General features: G+C 41.2%; 1 protein-coding gene across 1 annotated transcript in view; it reads right to left on the bottom strand.

Annotated features, from left to right (window-relative positions):
- Nucleotides 1-26,514, bottom strand: part of LOC110836763 (uncharacterized) — a 65,250-nt gene extending 38,736 nt beyond the window's left edge. The window contains exons 1-2 of the mRNA XM_087351606.1: nucleotides 25,830-26,514; nucleotides 10,353-10,453 (exon numbers count right to left, since the gene is read on the bottom strand). Coding sequence (XP_087207732.1) covers nucleotides 10,353-10,374 — 22 coding nt within the window. The 5' untranslated portion in view covers nucleotides 10,375-10,453; nucleotides 25,830-26,514. The remainder of the gene's footprint in view (nucleotides 1-10,352; nucleotides 10,454-25,829) is intronic.
- Nucleotides 26,515-27,864: the final 1,350 nt, after the last annotated feature.

Raw genomic sequence — 27,864 nt, 5'->3', positions numbered from 1 at the left:
CCGACTCAGTACAGGTTTCTTGTTAGAGAAATTAAGAGTAAGTTAAATTGACGAAGAAATTCACTGGTTTCCACAGCGGTGAGTATGAAGATTTCTGTCTTCTGGGTTGTTGCGCCGTGTAGTATGGTAGATATTTACCGCCCTGATGACGGAGGCAGTATTACCTCTGAATTGTTGTTTTAACATCGACCAGACTACACGGCGCAACAACCCAGAAGACAGAAATCTTCATACTCTGATGACGGAGGCAGTATGATCTCTGAAACGTTGGTAAACATCGACCAGACTACACAGCGCAACAACCCAGAAGACAGAAATCATCATATTCTGATGACGGAGGCAGTATGACCTCTGAAACGTTGGCAAACATCGACCAGACTACACGGCGCAACAACCCAGAAGACAGAAATCTTCAGATTCATTGGTGACTTACTCAAGCTACTAATAAGATACTTATCATCGTTCCGCAACAGAATTTCTGTCATACTGGATGAGTCAAATGGGGCAGAGACACAGCCTGTTCTATATTTCGTTTCCAGACGTATCTTCAAAGATTGTGATGGTTGTGGCAGATCCTGACCGACAAATCACAGAAAGAGGTACTATTCATGTCATATGAACATATACACATTCAAATATATGTAGTTTTCAATTACATTTTTGAAACTTTTTATAACAACTTCAGATATTTCAAATGACTAAATTGCCGAAAGACTGCACGACACATTTGTGTTTTTCCATCTACAGACCCTACAGGATATAACGAATCCATACCAAAAATATAAAATTCAGAGGCTGGTTTTAATAAATAGCAATTTTACTAGTGCAAAGTCCGTCGCTATTCCAGATTTAACACCAGCACTGCTTAGCGGAATGTCCGAACGGGGTTTACAGTGCCAGCCAGCTCAAGGGTATCCAAGGCGACCTTTCAATACGTCTCCTTTCACAATCCCCCCTTCCCCTTATTTCCCCTCAGTGCGGTGAGGTAACAACGCTAGAGGCGTTTGTTTTCCGCTTTCAACGGTTAACGAGTTTCTCTTTCGACTCAAAATTGTTTCCCTGGCCTTTAAAACGGTTCTGTCCACTTCTGATACGCCACTTTAGTTTGGACGTTGTGGTAATCCTAAGGCACGTTTACTTGGGCAATTAACTACCTAACTAACTAATTGGCTTACCGAACCCGAAGGTTCATCACCGAATTAACCAAAGCCCTCCGCCGGACCCTGTCCTGGGTCAACAAAATCCAGTCTCCTTCAACTCCTATCTCTCACAGATCCCGCCTGACATTATCCTCCCATCTACGTCTAGGTCTCCCCAGCGGTCTCTTCCCCTCAGACTTTCCAACCAGTACCCGGTGCACACCTCTTGTCCCATCCATGCGCGCTACATGCCCAGCCCATCTCATTCTTCTCGACTTAATCACCCTGACATTACCGGGGAAGGAGTATACATTTTTAAGCTCATCATTATGCAGTTTTCTCCACGCTCCATCGTCTTCTCTCTTAGGCCCAAATATCCTCCTCAACACCCTGTTCTCAAATACCTGCAATCTGTGTTCCTCCCTCTGAGTGAGAGACCATGTTTCGCACCCATACAAAACAACAGACTTGGGCAATTACTTTGGGTAATATTTATCAGGAAATCATATTAGGTATCTTTCTTCAGAGCGTGCAATAGTTCATAACAATCAACAATTTAATCGTCACCTACAAGACAGTTTTCAAATTAAAGGAATTTAAATTAAAAGTCTCTGGAGAAGTAAGTAAAATATGTATATGTCACACCAAAGGTTAAATACTGAGAAGTGCCTCATTGTTCATGAAAACTAACAAGACCTGCCATCTATTGCCGATTGCTCAGAAACACTAAGAAAAAGACCAATATGTGACCTAACAGACCACGGTCAATCTCATTCAAACTACAGTCAACTACACCATTCTACGAGAGACGTTTAAAAACTATCGTTTAACATCCACAGGCTTCTACCAAAAACTTTCTCAATTCCTTGTTCTTCGATGTTGGTTTCAGAGAAAACTGCACACACATATAAGGCAAACTCCAAAAATATACGTTAAAAAGGCTATTCCAATGCATACAATTTAGAGGTGTCAGGCATGCGAGCCTCTGGACCGTCGCCTGTCCCCTTCGCCGCCCCTGCCATTCGACATTCCAAGTTAACGGCCCTGGTAGAAGTTTACCGACCAGGCTACACGGCTAAACAACCCAGAAGACAGCCATCTTCAGACTCACCGCCGTGAAAACCCCAAATCATACATTTTAGTAAACTTCAAATAACCCATATTCGTGATCGACCGTTAACGAATTACTTTCGACCAGTTCCCATCCCAGAGGTTCGCTTTCCATTGGATCCCACCTCCTGTGCCCTTAAAGAGGATAGTGGCTTCCGTTCCCACCGTCCACTCCAAGTGGTCCCATTTTTGTCTTCACTACTCATGCATCGATCTTTTGTATAAGATACCACCTATTGTCGGCGGTACATTGCTAAACCGGTAACGGAGACCGACTTATCCTATCCTATTTTCCTCTTTGTTTTAGACGCTTATTATATTCCATTTTACGTTATTTCCCTTCCTTTGTTTCTTCATACAACTTTTTACGATCCAACAATTGTTCATCCTAAGCACACTCGTAGATTGTCTAGTGGTTAACGTGCAGGGAACATTTATCACACCATTAAAAGAATTTCGTGCCCAAAAATAGTGATTTTCACGAAATAAATATTAAAAAATTAGATATCTCTTCAACACAGAACGGGTCTATTTTGGTATGTCCTTACCATCGCTTTTTTTAAAAAAAAATCTTCCTTATCTTTAAACTAATTCAAATTCTACGATATAAACTATCTTCACACATCCACATTTAACTATTATCGATATTAAATTAATGGAATCGATATACATCAACAAAAGATGGCGAACGCTTCTCCATGGCCTACTACATACATACAAATAGCTCAACCTGAGAAGTAGACCTACAGTTTGGGCAAAACAACTCCGAACTTGGGCTACGTCGCAGTAAAAATTAAAGGGAAGATGGAAAGTTGAAGGAGAAGCAAGATGTACGCCATAACTGAAAACATTTCCCCTTTTCATTTCAACACAATCGGTGGCATTTAGATACACTAACTCTTACACTAAAATGTATTTTGTGGGCCAAAGGAATAAGTTAAACATCAGCAATGCTTCGCAGCCCAAATATACTTCCATCTTCAGGACGATGATGGAAGCAGCAAGATAAACCTATAGCAGACTACAACCCAGAAGACAGCCGTAACAACCTCAAATCATACTTAAATATCATAATAATATTATATCCAATACTATACAAGGGAAAAGTAAATTTATCTCTCCGAAAGTATTTCCGTCCATCTAATAGTCCCATGTGCGTATTTGTAACGGAGAAAGCATGTCAGTTACTTTGCGTTCACTGCGCATCTCCGACAGAACGGAGGAACACGAAGAATACGAAATCATTCCATGGAAGAAGAAAAAATTAAATTAAAAATGGCCGTTCTTCAACACCATGTCTAACAGTACAATGAAGGTCTACTTCAGGAACATTCCACTTATCGAATCTACTAATTAATCATCTATTATTCTACGGCGTGTAGTGTGAGCTACTGTCAGCATCGTTAAATAACCACAAATGAACAGGGTCGCATCATAAACAAAAGTAGTTCCTGAGGGTAACCGGAGTCGTGAGCAAACCTGAAGGAATTAAAGCGACTTGAAACGGTGAAAAATTCCGACAGTGAGCTTGTTTTTTCTCAGCAGCAAATGATTTTCGACTGTATGCTCCTTGAAGATGAAATGGGAGTCTCCAATGGACAATCTTGACTTCAGAATGGATAAGCCGTACGTCAATTCCAGATCTCCGTACAATCTTTTCATTTGTCATCAAAATCAGAAATGTTTAATGATAACGACAATACCTGCATCAACAGAAACATTGTTAATATCTGTTGAGGAGCCCTTCCCATTTTATGACGTAGACCAAAACACGTTTGTTAACACGTTCAGTTTCCAGCTATTAATATTTACGAACAAAATAGCGTATTAAAGTAAAATTGCCTTGGGTAAAATTTCTGCCTCGTCTCATTTTCCACCTTTAAGTGACTTCTATAATTTTGTACGCTACGTTCCCAATCAAATCTAAGTGGCCGTGATCCTGTAGCTGTGCGATGCGTTCCCTACCTCGCGTCTCCCCTCCACCTGTTCCCAAGATACGGACATGCGCAAATGACGTGGCGTTAGAGCAACATTTGTGACCAGCTCGTAACAGTAGCGGCTTGAGTTCTGACAAAGCCAGGCTAAATCGTGTTTCAGTTTTGGACAGCTGTCCAATCGCTTTTCCCATTTTCGGACTTGTGAACACCCACCGTGTCTGTTGGATTCACAAACTTCTTAGTTTAAACCTGTCAGCATACCTGGACTACGATATTTCTTGAGTTAATAGTTTCACTCCAGCAGTGTCCCAAGTGGCCAACGCCTATTCTGAACCACATCATTGGTGGGATTTGCAGTGGAATTAGATTCTTTGTTGCGTAACGTCCCACGTTCTCTGTTTGTCACCATCGGCGGAATTCAACTGCGTCATTGGTCGTGGAGGTGAAAGTTTCCAACACAACCATCACCTAAAATGCCTTCCTTCCGTTCAACATAAAGCTTGCATACAGAAACCAACTTCATTAAAGTGAGAACTTCCCGAGAAAGCAGGAGTCGCTTTGTTTGTCAAGAAATTCCCGCGTCGTACGAAGACAATACCATGTCCGCAAACGGGTCGCCATTAATCCATGTGAATTTATACCTGATTATTTATAAACAAGTCTGGTCACTGAAATCGTGAAGCGACCTAATTCTGCCGGACAGTGAGCATAAATTCACGATACTCTTTTATTAACGATCAGTTTTTAAGACTTTCTCGCTTTCTGAACTTCGTGTCAACATCTCGCATAAGGTAGGTAAAAAAATACAAAACTGTAGTCGGAAAACGCAGTGGGAAAGCATCGCTCGAGATACCAAGGTACTGATGAGAGGACAACATTAAAGAGTCAATAAGGCGTTCTTCGCCAACGTTAAACACGTAAAGAGCGTCCAAAAATGGATCTTACGGAAACACGGTGAGAGGGTGAGAACTGATTTAATTTGCTTCAGGATAGGGTCTGGTGGCAGGATTTTGTGAACACTATAATGAACCTTTGGATTTCATGAAAAGCGGGGAGCTTCTTGACTAGCTGAGCATATATCAGCTTCTCAAGAACTCCGCTCCATTGATTTGTTTAGCTGCGTAGATAGTTAATTTATAAAACCCTGCAAAATTGGTAAACTGGAATATCCTCTTTAAACACGGGAAAAAATACAGAAAGTACTAGAAGTACGAGGTTCGATCGAAAAGTTTCAAGACTGCGCCTTATTTTTTTTAAAAAAAAAACCGTACACTTATCTCAGGTATTAAATTCATCCATCACCCTCGAAGTAGTTCCCCTGGGAGTGAACACAACGATCCCAGCGCCGCTGCCAAGCCTGGAAGCATCCCTGGAAGTCTTTCTTTGTCAGCCTGTCAAGCACCATCTGCAATTCTGCCTGAATCTCTTCTATCGTCTCAAATCTCCTTCCCTTTAGCTGAATTTTCATCTTTGGGAAGATGAAGAAGTCACACGGAGCTTAGAAAGGAAGTTGGGGTCGGTTCTTGCAAGATCTTTGAGCTCCTGACAAACGAGAAGTCGATTCTGCTTCTGGTCCTCAGACAGGATGCGTCGCATGTGGAGTTCTTCCTTTAGAATCAGCTGACAGGTCCCATAGCCTATCCCAACAATGTCGCACAAGTCGTTGATGGTACGACGTCGATCTTCGTGAATGGCCTGCCGAATCTTCGTAACATTTTCGGGCGTTGTGCTCGAAGATGGTCGTCCAGAACGCTCGTCATCATCGACAGAGGTTCGGCCATTTTTAAAACGTGAATGCCACACAAAAGTTTGTGCACGACCCATTGCGGACTCCCCAAATGCTTGCTTTAGCATTTCATAGGTTTCCGTAGCCGTTTTGGCGAGTCTTTGGCAAAATTTGATGCACACGCCATTCCGAAATCGCAGGAGGGTCGGTGTAATGCACTACCAAAACGCCCGTAACTAAGAAACAAATGCTAATTCGATGATGCCGGCTGGCACACTGATTCACTATGAATGTAGGCCGCACCCCCTAGCGGCAGAACCTCGTACTACATCCGGTTCGCCCTCTATTGACACAGTCATAGTTAAGGACATCAATTCAAATTAAACTGTAAATATTTATTTTCCCTTTGCAGAATATTGTTACTGACTGAGATAATGTCCTGTGTCTCATGTGAATTAAAAATCACCATTAATTTATATTGTCTGAAACGTTTCTTTATATTTGGTGCAAGCATCACTCAGATAAAATAACGATTACTTGTTCATAGAGGTTTTAATTATCACAGAAATATTCCACACTATTACAACTCTAAATTAATACTGAGTCAAATTTATTATCAATAATAAAATTAGAACCGTATGAATAATATTAAAAAATTGTTTACTTTCACAGCCCATCTCTTTCCCGATATCGTTCGACGTCTTCTGGACATTGTCCCAGTTGATACGCTTTGTATCCTTAAATACAATTAAAAGTTTGTTGTCGAAACGGAACATATGTGCTGGTCGGCTTATCGTCGTAACTAGCAAAGACTGGCGCACGAACCGACAAGCTCCAGACAAAGCCAAACAAGATTTGTGGTCTCTGTCCTTGATTTATGGAATTGGATCGCCGGCTTTTTAATCTGTTATCAGAGTTCAAATCTGTCAGACTGGTCTGGTCTACGTCGGTATGATCGCGCCCTTACCGTGTTCAGAAAGAGGTCACCACCAATCCAGATAAATTCAGTCCATACCATTATATGCATTTTAATTCGTGCCTTACAACCAGTACCCATAATACTTATTGATTTCATTCTCTTAATAATATTTGGTAAATAAGCGAGGACGAAAATGTCTTGGAATGCGACAGACTCCTACAAGCATCGCTTCGTTTTCAAAAGTATCACGTATGTACGTATTGTTAATGTACTACAAATGCCCCCATCTTTATGCGTGTGTGTGGGGGTTCTACCGAGAGGAATTTTAAAGTACAATCGCGTCTCTATTCTACACAGTAGGGCATTCAACTTTGAGACACACAGCGAGTGATTAACGTGCTAAAATCAAAAGTTGCGACCATAATTTCATCTGCAACATTAACAATAACCACCTAGGGAGGACGTTTTTTTTTTGCATATTTTAACGAAACGTTCCCCGTCTCTTGTGTGAGTGTTTTCCTTTACTGCTCCAACTACTTATTTCATTTCTCTCTGCTCGGCTAGAATACTGAGACACGCAAAACCCATACAAACATCTAACGACGCATAACCTACGATTTAAACAAAATTCGATTCCTCGAGTGATTAACGTTACACACAATCAGTATCCACGTCGCATAATGGATTCCAACTATAACGTGTACAAGTCCAGAGACCAGGAGAAAAGCCCTGCTAGGAATTCGATATACGCGCATGCGCGACATTTCGCGGTGAGTGACGACCGATCCTAAAAGCATTCGTTCCACAACCACTGAACGAACAACAGACGACAGGCTTTCATGTGTTCTAATGGGTACAGCTTTAAGATTACCTCACAGTGGCACAGCGATTTAATCTAGAATATTATCGCAACACCCGCAGAACACATTAGAGGTGCACTCACTACACGCTACTCGTAACTGCTTGATGTTTTCAGTCTGTGTAGTAGCGTAAAACTCTGACGTATCACACTTCCCACCAATAGCAGCCCTCTAGTCCACCTGATACCTACAGTCTGCAGACCAGGAGAAAATCCCTGCTAGGAATTCGATATACGCGCATGCGCAAGATTTCGCGGTGAGTGACGACCGATCCTAAAAGCATTCGTTCCACAACCACTGAACGAACAACAGACGACAGGCTTTCATGTGTTCTAATGGGTACAGCTTTAAGATTAACTCACAGTGGCACAGCGATTTAATCTAGAATGTTATCGCAACACCCACAGAACACAGTACAGGTGCACTCACTACACGCTACTCGTAACTGCTTGATGTTTTCAGTCTGTGTAGTAGCGTAAAACTCTGACGTATCACACTTCCCACCAATAGCAGCCCTCTAGTCCACCTGATACCTACAGTCTGCAGACCAGGAGAAAATCCCTGCTAGGAATTCGATATACGCGCATGCGCAAGATTTCGCGGTGAGTGACGACCGATCCTAAAAGCATTCGTTCCACAACCACTGAACGAACAACAGACGACAGGCTTTCATGTGTTCTAATGGGTACAGCTTTAAGATTAACTCACAGTGGCACAGCGATTTAATCTAGAATGTTATCGCAACACCCACAGAACACAGTACAGGTGCACTCACTACACGCTACTCGTAACTGCTTGATGTTTTCAGTCTGTGTAGTAGCGTAAAACTCTGACGTATCACACTTCCCACCAATAGCAGCCCTCTAGTCCACCTGATACCTACAGTCTGCAGACCAGGAGAAAAGCCCTGCTAGGAATTCGATATACGCGCATGCGCAAGATTTCGCGGTGAGTGACGACCGATCCTAAAAGCATTCGTTCCACAACCACTGAACGAACAACAGACGACAGGCTTTCATGTGTTCTAATGGGTACAGCTTTAAGATTAACTCACAGTGGCACAGCGATTTAATCTAGAATGTTATCGCAACACCCACAGAACACAGTACAGGTGCACTCACTACACGCTACTCGTAACTGCTTGATGTTTTCAGTCTGTGTAGTAGCGTAAAACTCTGACGTATCACACTTCCCACCAATAGCAGCCCTCTAGTCCACCTGATACCTACAGTCTGCAGACCAGGAGAAAATCCCTGCTAGGAATTCGATATACGCGCATGCGCAAGATTTCGCGGTGAGTGACGACCGATCCTAAAAGCATTCGTTCCACAACCACTGAACGAACAACAGACGACAGGCTTTCATGTGTTCTAATGGGTACAGCTTTAAGATTAACTCACAGTGGCACAGCGATTTAATCTAGAATGTTATCGCAACACCCACAGAACACAGTACAGGTGCACTCACTACACGCTACTCGTAACTGCTTGATGTTTTCAGTCTGTGTAGTAGCGTAAAACTCTGACGTATCACACTTCCCACCAATAGCAGCCCTCTAGTCCACCTGATACCTACAGTCTGCAGACCAGGAGAAAAGCCCTGCTAGGAATTCGATATACGCGCATGCGCAAGATTTCGCGGTGAGTGACGACCGATCCTAAAAGCATTCGTTCCACAACCACTGAACGAACAACAGACGACAGGCTTTCATGTGTTCTAATGGGTACAGCTTTAAGATTAACTCACAGTGGCACAGCGATTTAATCTAGAATGTTATCGCAACACCCACAGAACACAGTACAGGTGCACTCACTACACGCTACTCGTAACTGCTTGATGTTTTCAGTCTGTGTAGTAGCGTAAAACTCTGACGTATCACACTTCCCACCAATAGCAGCCCTCTAGTCCACCTGATACCTACAGTCTGCAGACCAGGAGAAAAGCCCTGCTAGGAATTCGATATACGCGCATGCGCAAGATTTCGCGGTGAGTGACGACCGATCCTAAAAGCATTCGTTCCACAACCACTGAACGAACAACAGACGACAGGCTTTCATGTGTTCTAATGGGTACAGCTTTAAGATTACCTCACAGTGGCACAGCGATTTAATCTAGAATGTTATCGCAACACCCACAGAACACAGTACAGGTGCACTCACTACACGCTACTCGTAACTGCTTGATGTTTTCAGTCTGTGTGTAGTAGCGTAAAACTCTGACGTATCACACTTCCCACCAATAGCAGCCCTCTAGTCCACTTGGTAGTAAACATCACCCCTGCACCGCACCAGAAACGACTTCCCCTAGCAGGGTTTTTCTCGTGGTCGGTGGACAGTAAATTTACGTGCAATAACTATTCTGTCGGTACACTGAAAGCCGATCATCTGAGGACGAGACTAGAACAAATTTCTGAAACGTCACCTATATCAACTATATATCTAAATTAAAATCCGTGTGATAAATAGACCACAGTCACAAACCTCCAGGGAAAATTAAATACTATGAATTCATAGTTCCAGTATGAAGTGAAATATATTCTGTTTACATCAGTTTAAAAGGTTCTCAGAGCTGTACAATGTTAATACAATTTGCTATTCACGCAGGTAATGGACCCTACAATTCTATTACGTAAGGCGATGGATTGCCGTATCTTCTCCTTACCTGTAAGAATACCAAGCCGCATAGTTGCATTGGGTTGGGTCCTGGATGTTTCCGGGCCGCCTTGAGGGTGGGGGGATCAAGACCCAGATCGTCCTCAGGCACTGTAATAATAAACGAAATGTATCATTTACAGGCGCGTATTCCATCAGGCATATCATTAGCAGACTGGTGAGTTTTCAAGGACAGAGCAAAGGTGTTGCAAGACCAAAAGCTGACGTTCTTGCACATAAAGTGTGTTAAGAACAGGTTACGAATTCCAGAGTCAATTTTTCTTACATCATCACGATCAAGGTTTAAACCCACCGATATGTTCCAATCAAATTTTTATGAGAGTGATCTCTTTCGAGATCAATCCAATGACATCTTCCTTGAGATACGTAGTCTAATATCCTCCGTTTAGTGTTCTCAATATTATTACGATATCTGAGTTTCTTACGTCTTTTAAAATGAAAACGACTCTCTTCTGGGTTGTTACCCTGATGATGTACGCATTAAGCGCCTCCGAAATGTTGGTAAACACATACGAGACTACACAGAAACCAGACATTTATATCCTTTGGTCTGTATTCTTTAACTATTTAATTCATATCGTAAGTCCTAGTTTTTCTCATTTACTCCGCGGAAATATGTTATTGTCTTCGACAGTTACGTTCTGTTGATTCACTGCGTTGACCTAATGTTCAACATTCACTGCCATAGAAGAGGGGTTAAATATTTCAACCTTAGTATGCAGTTGTCCTTTACGAAACAATTAAAATTCTTCAATTTCTTGTGGTAACGCTTCAAGGAGTTGCTAACATATTGCTCTCTCTTACTCCCACCTGCTGGTCTTACACAGCGTTGCCGAACTGAATCCTTAATTCAACACGTGTTTATAGTCGGCGCAGTAGTTTTTGGCCGGTGGAGAAGCTAGCGGAGCTGGCGGACGGGCCTAGTCCGTGTACCTGAGGTGGCACGGTCAGTGTATTTCTTTTGTTTGGGCGTTCAGTCCGATAAGCACAAGTGACTCGCTCCTAGCCTTCCCCTTGAAAATTCCACCGGCCAAAAACTACTGCGCCCACTATACCAGTATGTACTTTAAAATGCAGAATCACATGGCTAAGAGGACGTAAGTAACATTTTCTTCGTCATTAATATTTTATATCGGCCAATCAAACTGTCCAATAAGTCCATTTCTCCCGGCGGGCTTTCTGTATGTAAATATCACGTGTTATATTCTGGTACGTGCAAAGGTAGACAGTAATACAACGCATTTAATATCTTCCCACTTATTATATTTTGTGACTTTCTTTCACTTTTCTTTTAAAAAAAACTTAGAGTCTTGTGTCCACGTCAAACCTTTTCTCACTCCGGCCCACAATTAAAGAACTAATGATTATGCTTCTTTTAAACGACCAGAATAACCCAAAGTATTTTATTAGCATTTGGGTGCAGTGATGTTCTGATTAGTTCACAAAACACTTCGTTACAAATTAAAAATCTTAACTGCGTCATTTATTCTTCAATGTACTCCACTAGTGGGGTAAAATTACACACATATTGGGGTAAAATAAAATACGCCATTTCCTGACAATTATATATTTATTGTATAATCAGTTTTGCAAGCCATGAGAACAGGACTGTGGATTTCAAAATCTCAAAAGACAGTTTCAATACTGAAAATAAATTAAAACCAAGAATATTAATTGGCTATTTAAAAAAATACAACTCCACCTACCTGAAATCGTAAGATTTCCTTCATTAAAACACATTTCAAAAAATGTTACATTAGCATAAATACAGGTAACTGAATGAATAATTAAATACGAAATATATTTGTTTTAACTCTGTTCTGATTTATACTGTAAGGGAAATTCAAAATCGAATAAAAAGCAACTTTTCTGCTTGTAGTATGTCCAGAAAATTATAATAAAGTAAAAGTAAAGTTTGTCCCACTATACGCCATGTAGGCGTTTGGGGTGAGAGGAGGTATAGCTCCTCTCTTCCTTGACCTCGGCACTAGATGGGGGTGAGTGGTCAGCATCACGCCCCGGCCGGCTTTACCCCCGGGAAAGGACCCCGGTACCCATTGTAGAGGAGGCTGGGTGGGCCCCAGAGCCGGTCTGGACGCAGAGGCTAGAGGAAAAATCCTGCCCCCATCGGGGATCGAACCCCGGTCGTCCAGCCCGTAGCTAGTCACTATACTGACTGAGCTATCCCGGCTCTAAGAAAATTATAATAAATATTTCAAATGGACTTACAAGCTCTGCATATCAATTAGGACAGAACTTTTGCCACTTTTTCTAAGACAACTTCTGCGGAAAAACGAGTCTCTTTAATACTTCGTACTCTCAAAAATCTAGTAGTCATAATTAGTATTATTTAGCACGAGTCCATCGATACTACAGTTCTGAGAGATCAAGTTGGAAAGGTCTCTTTTCTGTTTTAATTTCATGATGAATTACCCAATTACGGTTCTTTTCCAACGAGAGTTTTAGATTTTATACTCACCTACATTCGGATAGCGCCTGAAATGAACAGATATTTCATATTCTCATATGAGAGTCAACGATGGTTTTGTTGTCTAACTGATAGAAGACCCTGTCTCAACAGAAAAATCTATTTTTACTGAAACTACTATTTCGGAGCCAGCTAAACCAGGGAGCTCACAAGACACTCTTTCACTCTTCCTGAGTACAAAAGTGAATGTAACTACCCTTGATTTAAAATGGAAGCACAGACTGTACTTGCAAAATATTAATAAAATATAAACTTTTACTTGTAAGATGAAACTACACCGGTGATAACGTACTTTTGTACGGATGGTTCCTTAGGTACCACCTGAAAAGCAGTTTCATTGGCTTCGGGGATTATGGTATTCAAGACGCACTTTATTACGCTCTGGATTTTCTGCTGTCTGCCGCCAATGCTTCGTTCTGTACCGTTCCATGACTGTGGGATACTAACGTGGGAACCCCCCCCCCCCCTCCACCTTGCTCGCCACCCATCACACACTCACGAAGACTCTGAGATCTTGCCTCAAGCTCAATAACTTTGCCTTTCAGATATAACAGCGAGAATGGATTGTATCATCCAACTTGCAACTGCTTCCCAGAAACCCCCCCCTCCCCCCGCCACGAATCACTGTCCGCTTAAGAGTTCTGGGTGTTTCTTGTACAATTACATTAATTTATATTCTTGATTCTTGTCCGAAACATTTCTCCTAGTTCAGAACACAACCCGACGAATGATAAAGAACAATGAACTCGAAGATGGCTGTCTTGTGGGTCGCCCTGATGATTGAGGCAGCAAGGACCTCTGAAACGACGGTAAACTTTTACCAGACTACACGGCGCTACAACCCAGAAGACAGCCATCTTCAGACTCACCGCCGTGAAAACCTCAGATCCTACGAAATAATGAACTAATTTAACATCTTAGACGGACGGCAGTGCCAAGGCAAACCCAATTACGTAAGCGCCCTGTCACACGTACACAATGAGAATACCATTTTCTTCGAAAAACAAACATCAGCTTGTAATATGCCACAGTTTAAAAAAGAAAAAGAAAGATTGTTTCCGAATTCACAAGAGTATAATAAACAAACCTCACGACACAAAACTTATGGTATCGAAAGACACCTTCATTTTTATTCTTGTATTTTTCTTCTTCCAAAAGTTTCGAATATAATCGTACGTCTCGAATGGAGAAGTGTGTCTGCCCCAACCCCGTTTCTCCCATTAGTCGAACAGAAATTGCAAAACAAAAACATGATTTCATCCATTCGTTCTGACGGAAACGATTCCATTTGTTATTCGACTATTTTAAGTAGCCTGCTAAATTCGTAGGCCTATAGTTCTTGCCTGATTGCTTCATTCTTCAGGACACACCTACGCCTGTCTCACGCTGAATACCAGCGCACCGCAAGAGGCCAGCTTTTACCGCAAGCTCTGTTCGAAAAGCAGGTACAGAGAATGAAGGTGATCATGTGTACGAGGTGCTACCCAAAAGTTCGGGGAATTTGCCTATAAAAAAAAATTGTTTATCATAACTCCTGCTTTCCACCGTCTCCTTCGAAGTAGTCGCTTTGGGCATGGATACAGCTATCCCAGCGTTTTTCCCATGTTTCCATGCATCCCTGGAAGTCTTCAAGTGTGAGTGTTTTAAACACCTCCTGGGATTCTGCCTGGATCTCCTCGATTGTGTCAAAACGACGGCCTTTCGATCGATATTTCATTTTGGGGAACAGCAGTTTTTTTTAAGCTTAAAGCCAAATTTGATGCAGATTCATTGCTCCTTAAAATCTGCAATTTATGCACGTTTAAAAAATCGCCGAACCACTATAACACAACGTTACAAAAACGCACGAGACTCAAGAACGTGGCCTCTCGCCTTCACAGCTGTTGGCACCACTAATTCACAAAGAGTACTGCTCGCCCCATCTAGCGGCGGCAGGCCATTCCACAACCGGTTTTCGCGTGGAATTCAAATTCCCCGAACTTTTGGGTAGCACCTCGTACGTACAGCTGTGTTGTCAACCTTCGTAACTCCTTCTCCGACGTCTCTTTTGAAAGAGGAATGGTAAAAGTAACGGTATGATAGCCTTCAGACTAGGCTCAGACAGCAAAATTCCCACTTGTAATCAGAAAGCCGATCATATTCGTCGTGTAATTTCTCTACGCGAAATGTCCCCACCTTTAGATGTAGATGGCTGTCTTCTGGGTTGTTGCACCGTGTAGTCCGGTAGAAGTTTACCGACGTTTAAGAGGTCCCTGCTGCCTCCATCATCGCCCTGATGATGGAGGCAGCAAGGACCTCTGAAACGTCGGTAAACTTCTACCGGACTTCACGGCGCAACAGCCCAGAAGACAGCCATCTTCAGACTACGTGAAAACCTCAATTCCGATTGGTTTCGCAGGTCCACTCTCCGTACATCTTGGGATCCTTCCAATTCCTTGCAAAGCATCAAGGTTCCACCATATCAGATTACTTTCATCTGGTTTTTGGCTTGAGAGTCTACAAAGTTACCGCGATGTGCCAGTAGAATGTAATAGGTGAAAGCTGGGAGGACAGTGGGAACCAGTCTGCTCCGCCCACCATTACCGACGAGGTGAACAGTAGACGCCATATTAGCTCCGAGCTTGAAATTTGCAAATATACATGCTGAAGGGCGAGGGGAAGACCGCGAAGAGACAGCACTTAACGGAAAGATAACCCACTCCTGCCCTGTACACACACATCGGGTGTAAAATTACGTTTAGGCTGTAGAAGTAGCGCTATCAGTTTGAGGAGTGCAGAAGTTTTACTAGAGGCTAGTAGACAGGTGGGGCTAGAAGTAAATTCGTCGTCAGAAGACAGGCGGGAAAAATTACCTTAGGGTGGCTAATAAATCCTTTTAAAGGGTTACAAAGTTCAAATATCTGGAAACAACAATAACAAATCAAAATGACACTCATGAGGAAGTTAGGAGGAGATTAAATTCTGGAAATGCTTGCTACTTCTCAGTTCAAAATATTTTGTCTTCCCGTCTGATTTCTAAGAACCTGAAAATTAAAGTGTTCAAAACAATAATCTTACCTGTTGTTTTGTATGGGTGCGAAACATGGTCTCTCACTTAGAGGGAGGAACACAGATTGGAGGTGTTTGAGAACAGGGTGTTGAGGAGGATATTTGGGCCTAAGACGATGGGGTATGGAGAAAACTGCACAAGATGAGCTTAAAAATGTATACTCCTTCCCCGATAATGTCAGGGTGATTAAGTCGAGAAGAATGAGATGGGCTGGGCATGTAGCGCGCATGGATGGGACAAGAGGTGTGCACCGGGTACTGGATGGGAACCCTGAGGGGAAAAGACCTCTGGGGAGACCTAGACGTAGATGGGAGGATAATCTCAGGCGGGATCTATGGGAGATAGGAGTTGAAGGAGACAGGGTCCGGTGGAGGGCTTTGGTTAGTACGGTGATGAACCTTGGGGTTCGGTAAGCCATCTAGTTAGTTAGTTTGTATTTCTAGTGTTTTGTACTTTCTTTGGATGACATAATAAAGTGCAATGCGAATGTCAGTGCATGAAAATGCTGCTGACTGTTTCGAAATTTATAAGGGAAGAAATGTTTTCAGTTACACTAAACATACTCGAACACACTCCTTGCCATATTTCTCTCCCTTGCTTTTTCATATTCCCTTCCCCTCTTTCAGTGACGTAGTCAACCTCGCAGTTAGGTTATGTACATTCTACAATCCCCACTCAGCTGAGCACACACTCATTGTCTGAGCCATAAACACTCAGATGACAAACCAGCACAAATCAGACTTCTACTCGGATTACAGATGTAAATTTGAGAGACAGATAGCGAAGGGATGATATAAGGAACATTAGGTTAAGAAAATAAAACATAATACCACGGAATAGGAGGAGAGGTTAAGTCATATTCGCTGGAACCCAGGCTAAAGATTAATAAGACCAGTTTTAGACTACAGGCCTCGATGGAATAAGGCGGTTTATGCAGTTTGTGTAACTTCGGAACGCATTTAATGTCTTAAATCTCGCAAGGAAGACGGAAATACGATTCGTCCAGAATTTCCGCATTTCTGTTATGCGAGCGTGCCTCACGCACCCCAACCATCACCAATTCCCCTCCCACCTGCACAACAGCTTACACCCCCTTTCTACTTATGCTACTTTAAGCATTACTATTTTGTTTTTGAGTTTAAAAATTTGAGAGACGAAAATTTACAAAAGTTTTTTTTTATCAGTCTGTCCACTCAAGTTTCGAAAATGACTAGTAAAATAATTTAAATATCTTGGTTAATTTCCGTTGTTGTTCCTTTAACATTTAACATCAACATCTTTGGATAATTCCTTATTAGTCAGTACGGGGACCGCCATGTGATTGCATTTCCTTGTACCAACATGCTTCCTTGCGTTGTAAGTGAAATCTAATGTCCGTAAGTTGACTTACTGTGATTCTACCATCAGCAAGACGTAGATTCAGCCACTCTGAGTTGCCGTTATTTAAAGTAATTATCCTTTTTTAAATATGTAGGTTCTATCTTACAGATGTGGCCAAAACTACGAAAAACGTTCGTTATAAACATGGGTCCAGAAAATCCCTCTTTCCGAGTTTAGAAATTTTCCTTTCCGAAATGTAATAAGTCCTCCAAATGTCGTCCGTGAACTTCAACGCGACCCTGAGCGTGCCAGTGGCGCTGGAGACTTTATTCAGCCACACTTCAAGTTCCTGCCGAAGAGTTGCTATATCATGTAGTTGAGTCACATAAACTAGATTTTTCGTGTCCCCAGACATGAATGACAACTAGATTTAAATTATATGAACGAGAGGCCATGCGGTACATCTCACTTGACCTATCCGTTTGGCGAAGTAAATGTACAAGAATTCTCAGACTGTAACGATGAGATGTCTCGAACACATTCATGCATGAACGAAATACACATGTTCGGATAGTTAATGAAAAGAATTTTAACAGCGAGGCCAAATTACTGGAAAGGAATGTGAAAATAAGCGGTCGTGATCGTTTTCCTAGAGGGACTGAGGAAAACCACGGAAAACACCAGTCAATACAGCCGGTCTCCTGGCCGAGATTTCAACCTGGGGCCTCCCGAATCAGGAGTTTTAACCACTCGACCACTACGTTAGTTTTTTACGCATGGTACAATGGAGCTGTGACAGGGACTGTTGAAAGCTTTGAACCAGAGACCGCTGAGAATAAAACTCCAGATCTCCTCAGTTGGGTGTGGCAAGAACTTGAATACAGCGACGGGTGAGACCCACACAAGCAAACTTTCACAGCCTCACTTTTATTCTACGTGTCTCCCCAGGGCTGATAAACGCATTTTAACCTTGGGGACGTACGACATACAATCTCCTAAGATTTGTGTGAATTTTCTGGAACAATTGTGTTACCATCTATTCGTTCATAAATGCATCAATAATTACTGTTCTCTCGATTTTATGGATTACTAGAGCAGAGCGCTCCTTTCGGAGCTCCTCGGGGGGTTAAAACACTTGACCAACCCCCCTCGGGGGGACGGGGGTTGGTTGCGTTTTAAAATCTTGAGTAAGACACTAAAGTCATTTGTTTACTCGGAATTGTTGTGTTGGTACAACAATGCCGAGTAAACAAATATAACGTAACATTGTTTGATGACGTCAAGTTTTGATAGACGACAAATCACGAATTTTTATAGTAGAGAAGATATGAAAGACATTTCTGGGAGCTGAAGTTGCATTTACTGTTTTAAGTGGGGTAGAACCCACCATCAAGTTCTTACACAACATTTCTTGAGTACGCAACGTCGTAAAATTCTCGCTTCAGCTATGAATATCAAGTTTAACGTATCTCAGCATCAAAACAATTAATTAGTGAGATTTTAAGTTACCGCGGAGGAGAATACGATGACGAATGTCTTCTGGGTTGGTGTCCCGTGTAGTGAGGCAGCGTGAACCTCTGAAACGTCGGTAAACTTCTACCAGACCACGCGGCGCAACAAGCCATCCTCAAAACATTAAACACGCTCGTCCTTTTTAAAGATTTTCTTCCTGCAATATTTGTTTTTATTCCTTTAATACAGAATCCTCTAATATTCAAAATTTACGAATACCATTCGTTGAGAAACAGAGCCTCATTTAATCATAGATACTGGAATACAATCGTGATAGGACAATGAAATATCTATATAAAATCTTATTTGTTACGTACGTTGATATTCATTATGCAACTAGCAAGTTCGTCACTTGTTTTATAAATACATCCGACGCTCGGCAGAAACCAAATAGCATGGTTACTTAAACGGTAAAATCATTAACATAATTCCGAAGACAATGTGAAAGTACAACACCATAAATTCCAACTACGGTGCCATTAACCGAGTTGTTCTTATGAAGCAAAATTACTTTCCCATAGTTGGGTTTAGTTTGCCACGCTCTATTAGTCTACCTGAACAATCTGGTACACTACATTTCAATATCAGACAAGTTCATTTCCTATAATCCAAACAAAAACAAGCTTATTAAATCGGAACCTGCTGGAAGCCAATTATGACACAGGACTTTAATAAATGAAGTACATTCCCTACAGAAAATAAGTTGAATTTTCATATACATCCCTATTGCTACTAATAAGGTCCTTAATTCAGACAGGCAGCGAGTGATTAGAAATTATAACGTTCTAAAATATATTTATGCGGACTGTAAAACTGGAAACTAAGTTAGTTCAAGACCTGATAAATGTTGGATCAGATATGAAGAAACTAATTTATTATGTACATAACATGAAATATTCAGTCTTAAACAATGCGTGGTTTTGTAGGTGTTATTATTATTATTAGTGTTCTGTCTGACGACAGGTCCATATGAACAGGATCCTTCCATCCTTTTCTCGGACTGGGACCTGTTCATATACGTTCTTGGCAGATGATCCAGAAGTGGTTTGCCATTGCCTTCTTCTGTGTGTGAATGGAGTAATTGTTGGGATGCCACGGAGAAACCGGGGACGCCCCCGGAGGAAAACTCCGTGTTGCTTAGATCACGGCCTTGCCCAACACAAGTTATAAATTCGGGCACCGCCGGGAATCGAACCCGAGACCCCAGGATTACAAGGCCAGCGCTCTTTTGTAGGTGTATTAGAACAAAAAACATAACTTCAATGTAACAGTGAAAAAGTGAACACGTTCATGTATAAAGTTTGTAAGATCAAGGAGATGGGCAAAGATTACAAAAACAAAAGATTATGAAAAACCTTGTAGTTCGAAGAAGTTGAAGGCCAAAATTTTATAAAGCAGAACTTCTCTAGAAATCTCTTCACGGCAGTGAAATCAAACACAAGAAAACAACGGGACACGGAATTCCTACGAAGAATTGAATAAATATTAAATAATGAAAAGTTAAAATGTTATAATAGTAACCCCATGCACAGAGAAACAGTTGGTTCCAATACGTCCACACACTGGAAGATTGCAGGTTACCAGAAGAATCCGGACATATCCTACAGACAGAGGACAACGTGAACGATGTTAAAGTTGAGACTGAACTCGGAAACTTGAATGGGCCAACTTCGTGACAATGACAACGACAATAATGAATAAATACGGAGCTATACATATATATTAATAAAACTGTGTGACAATGAACAGTGTTAGGTACATTACAAAATTGCTTCCGTCTTATTAGAAACAAGGTGAGCATACTTTCATAATTCCTCCCTTTCTGTAATCTAAATACAGGGGACATTTTAGAAACGAAGTATAAAGAATTCTGAAGATGGACTGTAATACGAAGTTTATGACGAATGATCTGAAACTTTCACGGCGACAAAGTATAATTAATTCTTCTCGGGCTACCAGGGATCCGCCACGGTGGTCTAGCGGTCAGAACACTAGCCTTGTAAGCCTGGTGTCCCGGGTTCAATTCCCGGCAGTGCCCTAATTTATAACTTGTGTTGGGCAAGGCCGTGGTCTAAGCATCACGGAGTTTTCCTCCGGGGGCTTCCCCGGTTTCTCCGTGGCATCCCAACAATTACTCCACTCACACACAGAAGAAGGCAATGGCAAACCACTTCTGATCATCTCTGCCAAGAATGTATATATGTATGAGCAGGTCCCTGACAACCTGAAGAGGTTGGAAGGATCCTGTTCATGATATATGGACCTGTCGTCAGACAGAACACTACAAATAAAAAATACCAGGGATCTCCTACTATAGTCGGCGCAATAGTTATTGGCGGTTTGAATTTCCAAGGGGAAGGCTAGGAGCGAGTCTCTTATGCGATAGTATAATGCTGACTGCACCGAGTAGCTTGTGTGACTGAACGCCCAAACAAAAGAAATACACTGACCGTGCCACCTCAGGTACACGGACTAGGCCCGTCCGCCAAAAACTTCTACGCCGACTATACTACACTACCCTGAGAACGAGGGCGAAGATTCTCGTTTTTTCTAACTTTATCTAGTTCAGATTTTTAAGTTGAGGAAGTGAGTTCGGTTACTTTCTGAAACAATTTGGTCTTGTGTTACAAAATAATTATTCTCATTTAAGTGTCTTTGCAAGGCAGCTGTTGGAACAGAGAATTCACGAAACATTGCACATAAAAAACGTCGAAATTTTAAACTGTTTACATTGATTTTCCATTATCTTTACAGTCCCATCTTCCGTATCTCATTTTAGCATGCTATAATCCAAGTTGAAAATTAAATCCTTCATAGGCGTACACGAAAATATTATCCCTGCCTACTGCATATAACACAATACTGTGTAAATTCCGCAGCAGAGAAATTAACATTTTAATAACATACAGACATAATAAAATTGTACAATATTGGCATTCCATAACAGAAAGCAGAGTTCCGTCGTCAATGGAAAACATAGCACTTCACAATTTTTTGTCGAAGCTCTAAATCTTCACAACTAACAATGAAGAAAGCTACTACAGTGGAGAGCACATTTTTACTCAGCATATAACAAAAGACGGTTGCTTACTTTTTGTGATTACAAATACAGCGATAAACCAAAAATAAGAATAAAGACTTCGAAAACTTTCCTAGCCAGATTTCTCTGCGCTTTGTTAACCTATCACAGTGAAACAACTAAACAAAACAACACATAACATTTGGCACAACTATGTAAATTTGCTGATGGTTTTCCTAAGCATTTTCAATAAGTCTACTACAATAACCCTTATTTAGGAGCATCCCCTTCCCCTGTGGAGTCCTCTGAATTCTTATAATTAGCCCCTATCTCCGAATTGTAGCCACGGTGGTCTAGCGGTCAGAACACTAGCCTTGTAATCCTGGGGTCCCGGGTTCGATTCCCGGTGGTACTCAGATTTATAACTTGTGTTGGGCAAGGCCGTGGTCTAGGCAACACGGAGTTTTCCTCCGGGAGCTTCCCCGGTTTCTCCGTGGCATCCCAACAATTACTCCATTCACACACAGAAGAAGGCAATGGCAAACCACTTCTGGATCATCTGCCAAGAACATATATGAACAGGTCCCAGTCCGAGAAAAGGATGAAAGGATCCTGTTCATATGGACCTGTCGTCAGACAGAACACTTAATACACTTAATAGCCACGGTGGTCTAGCGGTTAGAACGCTGGCCTTGTAATCCTGGGGTCTCGGGTTCGATTCCCGGCGGTGCCCGAATTTATAACTTGTGTTGGGCAAGGCCGTGGTCTAGGCAACACGGAGTTTTCCTCCGGGGTCTTCCCCGGTTTCTCCGTGGCATCCCAACAATTACTCCATTCACACACAGAAGAAGGCAATGGCAAACCACTTCTGGATCATCTGCCAAGAACGTATATGAACAGGTCCCAGTCCGAGAAAAGGATGGAAGGATCCTGTTCATATGGACCTGTCGTCAGACAGAACACTAAATAATAATAATCTCTGAATTGGACATCTGTAAATCAATTAGACGTCTAAGACCATCTAATCTATCAGGCTTGATGACATCCCTAGCTTTAATAAAATCTTCTCGGCGATCAGCCGCTTCAAACAGTTAAACCGACGTTTCGGGGACCGTCTCTGTCCCCATCATCAGGGTTTTGATGTTTAACCATTTGCTGACCGCCCGAGAAGATTTTATTGAGTTACGTCGCCTATCTTTATTATAAAGGGTTATTCTGATATCTTTAATCTAAGTCTAACATACAGCAGTAGTTCCCATTTTTTAAAAAAGGCAACTCTGTCACTGTTAGTAACTACCGACTCATTTCTATACTTCATAATTTTTCCAAATTAATTGAACTTGTTATTCATAATCATGTCTCACATTACGTAAAGTCTAAATGCAATCCTTGTCAGCGTGGTTTTACAAAATCTAAATCTACTGTAACAAATCTCGTAACTTATCTAGACTTTATTAACCCAATAGTTGGCTTTGTTGGATCTGTTTTGGGGCCTCTAATTTTTAACCTATTCATCGATGACTTACGCAATGTAATTAGTATCTTATTTTCGCTGATTTTATTAGAATTCTCTGTGTCGTTAAATGGAGTCAAACAAAATGTTTATAACAATAAACAAGATTAACCGTAACTATTAGTGGTAGAATTGCAAGAAAAACACGGATTAGGTATTAATCCTACCTCCCAAACAGCGATCTTATTAAAAAAAAATCATACAACATAAAGACGAATACAATAACACCAACCGGTAAACGATGAAGGACCTTAGAACGTGCTGCAGACAAAACCAGTTACAGGGATATCCAAGACTACGAAAGACTGGTCTAACTGTCCTCATTGAAACAGCGTGGAGGACTGAGAAAAACCACGAATCAAACCAAGTCATGATACTCGGTCTCCGGGCCGAGATTTGAACTCGGTACCTCCCGAATACGAAGCATCAGTGGATCACGAAGTTCGGTAATTAGCTGCAAGACTTAACAGTTGGCTAATTTAATTTAAAGAGAAATTTTAACGTAAACCGGCAGTGCTTTTGTCGGCATTACTTTAATAGCACTTAATCACCCACAAGGAACAGCTATTAAAAAAATACCTGTCCTTTACTACCTGAATATGGAAGATAAACACATCAAGGAGGGGGGGGCACGTTTTTGCGTACATGTGAGGTCTGTAAGGCGAAAGAAAGTAGAGAGACGTATAAATTTTAAAGGACCGCAAATCAAAATCGAGAAGTTTTTGGAGGAATGCGTATTTGCATTTTTGCTTGTGGTCGGTCTTATTTATAAAAGCCAGCATTTCATAATTCTGTAGAGTCCGGCATCCAATGAATATGATTTCTCCTTCCCTTCCTGTCATCGGTCATTTTCTTAGCTTCATATCAACTTCTTTTATTCTCACTTTCAATCCACGTAAAAAATCTCATTTGTGGTGCTTCGATCTTATGTTTAGCTACAAAGGTCCACCATTTGGCTTCCAAATACCCCGTTTGTTTTACAGACCACTTTATTAAATTCCAATTGGATTGCCTTGTTCGCTTGTCTATTGTAATGACTTTTCAGTAACCAGTTATTTTGATAGCATTTTGTTATATTTTATTTTAAATTTTTACTTACTATCATGAACTTCAATATTTATAATCTTTTATGTGTTCCAAAATTATCCCATTTACTGAGGTTTCTACTCTTCTCATGTTCCTTTCATTTCCTTTGACTTTTATTCCTATATATTCATATTATAAAAATTATTTCTAATCCCAAAAAGTTTTTTGGACAAAATACACCTTCCTGTAAATGTTATTTTCTTGTTAATAGTAATTGGTTATCAGCATACACAATAGTACTACTATATAATGTGGCATTTACGTCTATTCTTATACGTACGGGTTTCGTAATTTTCCACAATTTTATTATTTGCTCTAAATACGTAACAAACAGCAGATGTGTCCAGCCGCTAGGAGTATGAGGAACAGAGATGGAGTTAATACCAATCGATCTTGGTCAGTCACATCTCGATAATCGTGGTGGTCGAAGTTTATAGTTCCCACTGTGATCCCAAATCTCACGTATGATTTCTAGTGGCACAATTCGTTAAATATGTCGACCCATAATCATGAGGGTAAAAAGAAATGGCGAAACCTTGCTACCTTGCAAGGGGAGGAACCCTCATCCACAGATACTAGGAAAGCGAATTCAACCGAAAGTCCAGAGAGACAGAAATTGTAGCCCCTATCGCTGGACTACCCAGCTACCGGCTGTTAACAAGTAACTGTAAAGATAAATACTTTAATGGATACACAAACTCAGCAAACATATTTGTTAAAAAACTTCTGTGTCTGTTTAACGCATCGGAATTATCATAATTCTCAATTCCCCACAGTTTCATGAAGCGTCACACCTTCGATAACTTCGTCTTGTCAGAGTCCTTGCGCCCTTTTCCGAGGACTTCCCCCCTTCACATATCACGTTTCATTAATGACTTGTTATCCCAAACTACGTTACGTGCCACAGGTTCGGTATCGATGCTGTGAGGTAAACTGCGAGATGAAAAGTTTGAGGTGAAAGTTGTTGAAAAATGTCGCACGGAAATACCGGTGGCATTACCGGGACATAACAGCCCTGGTTGAGCAAAACATTAACATACCCAGGGGCTTCGTCTCTCTCTCTCTCAACAATTTACTGGTCTCGGAGAAAAGGTGAGGCTAGATTTTGCTGTCATACGAATTAGGTCGCCACAGTCTTCCAGCAATATACCATCTCCTAATGACACCAGATTTACCAAACAATGTATGTCCAATCTTTAAACGTATAACATTACATCGCACGGTTTCCTGTAGTTCTAATTCTTTTCATCGAAAAATATCGACTCTCATGACTTGAACAGGCTGGTAATAAATTACTGGCATGCTGATAACTAAACCTTCTTTGTTTAATTGCAAGGCATTTGTGGCTGACTAGATTTCAGATGTTCTTACTTCTCACCATTATTATTACAAGAATTCTATATCGATGGCTAAAAAATGTCAATGCTAACGGCAGACATATTTCAGAAATATAAATATAAAAATAAAGTGGTACAATACCTGTTCAAGGTGAAAGTTGTAGTTCAAGGAATTATTTGTTGATGGACCTGTTAACAGATTGAGATGTCGACAGGAAAAATTAATCCACTTCCAGTCGATTCCAAGCTTGTCACTGCTACCGCCATCGCATGGTGTTCACAAACATTCATTTACATTGATTCCCGTTCGATGTAATTATCACACACATACACAATACTGACACATTTAAAAGTCAGCAACAGAAACTGCAATACGTGTTTCATTCACACATAACACTGGTATTCCATTTGCTATCGACATTGTCTAAACGATGAAATTCGGGAGCCATATGGCGTAATTCAATTGTTTAATTGACCACGACCTACTGTTTCTTTCCTCTTCTTGCCATAACTGTGACTGTGGCTCCAGTCAGTTGTTTCTGCCGAGGGAACTAGAAAGGAGTGGAGGGGGGAGTAGGTTAAAGATGTAGGGGTAAAGAAAGTGGAGGGGGAACGTAGAAGGCAGTTAAGTTGACATTAAATAATGGTAACACTACCATAGTTCTTCCAGATATATGAGTAATGCATGGAGCTACGTTGCAATATTTGCTAAACGCGCGCGGTGTTCGTTTGGCAGAAACAAAATTATCCATTCTGTTGAAAAACACAAATTAAACTTCAAGAAATCACCGTTAAAACACCGACACCTGTGAACTTCTCTTTGGATAGCACAGTACTGCCCTCCAATTCACCACGTGCACAATCCATGCAACTTCAGTAGTGGCTGTTCCTTCTACCGCACCCTACCCCGCTAATTATAAAATAAAAATACATGATATTGAATGAAATTTAAACATTTAAATAAACTCTTCACACTAGTAATGTACTACAAAGTACTTAAAGCACATTCTTACGAAACACAATCGTACTGCAACTCTTGGTTTTTTAAATAAAAACATATCCATAGAGGGTGGCAATAAAGGAAGTAAAAGCCCATAAGGACCAGTGCTTTACTCTTATATCTGGACGGATTATAGGAACACTGCAGCAATGACGTCGGCGTGACGTCGAAGGGTAGAAGCTTACCAACATTACAGAGGTCCTTGCTGTCTCCACCATCAGGGCGATGAAGTCAGTCATGAATTTTTGTCAGACTACACGGTGCTACAACCCAGGAGACAACCATCTTCGTTACACATGTCGGCAAAATAGCAGTTTTATTACAAGAGTGGTAGTCTTATCTCCGGCAGTACAGATAAATTCCAGAATTAACTTTCTAGCGGTTAGAACGCTGGCCTTGTAATCCTGGGGTCTCGGGTTCGATTCCCGGCGGTGCCCGAATTTATGACTTGTGTTAGGCAATGCCGTGGTCTAGGCAACACGGAGTTTTCCTCCGGGGGCTTTCCCGGTTTCTCCGTGGCATCCCAACAATTACTCCATTCACACACAGAAGAAGGCAATGGCAAACCACTTCTGGATCATCTGCCAAGAACGTATATGAACAGGTCCCAGTCCGAGAAAAGGATGGAAGGATCCTGTTCATATGGACCTGTCGTCAGACAGAACACTAAATAAATAAATAACCACAGCCACGTTTTACACACACCAATTCCCATTATTATAAAAGTGTTCGTTTGCTCCGAGCTATGTGTTTCGACCCATATAATCATTTTTAGGTTCATATGTAATGCCGCAGACATTACACCAACGACATGGAAACAATTTGTTTTTATTTAATTTTTTTATCAAGGATAAAATTATGTTAGATAAAATAAGCTAACATTTTATCAAAACCTTTAAAACAATTAAAATTACTACACAGTTTGATGATTCTTATTCATGTTGTTGTCTATGGCGTCTTTAACGTGTCGTGAGCTGTTACAATATCCTGCAATGGCCTACGACTACGTTTTAACGCTGATCATTAAACTTAAATAACTTCTCGAACACTTTCTTCGACCGTCTCGGACAAACACTGAACCAATTTTCAACAAATGCCACAGAGCCACCGAGTTAGGTACTTCCTTTTATACTTAAAAAAGTCTTACGAATGAAGTCTATAAACATAAACGATGGTA

This window comes from Zootermopsis nevadensis, unplaced genomic scaffold (assembly GCF_977971745.1).
Source record: "Zootermopsis nevadensis isolate Lab colony 2312 unplaced genomic scaffold, Znev_1.0 Znev_ptg000001l, whole genome shotgun sequence".
Lineage (NCBI taxonomy): Eukaryota > Metazoa > Arthropoda > Insecta > Blattodea > Termopsidae > Zootermopsis > Zootermopsis nevadensis.
This window is presented reverse-complemented; position numbering and strand designations above follow the sequence as displayed.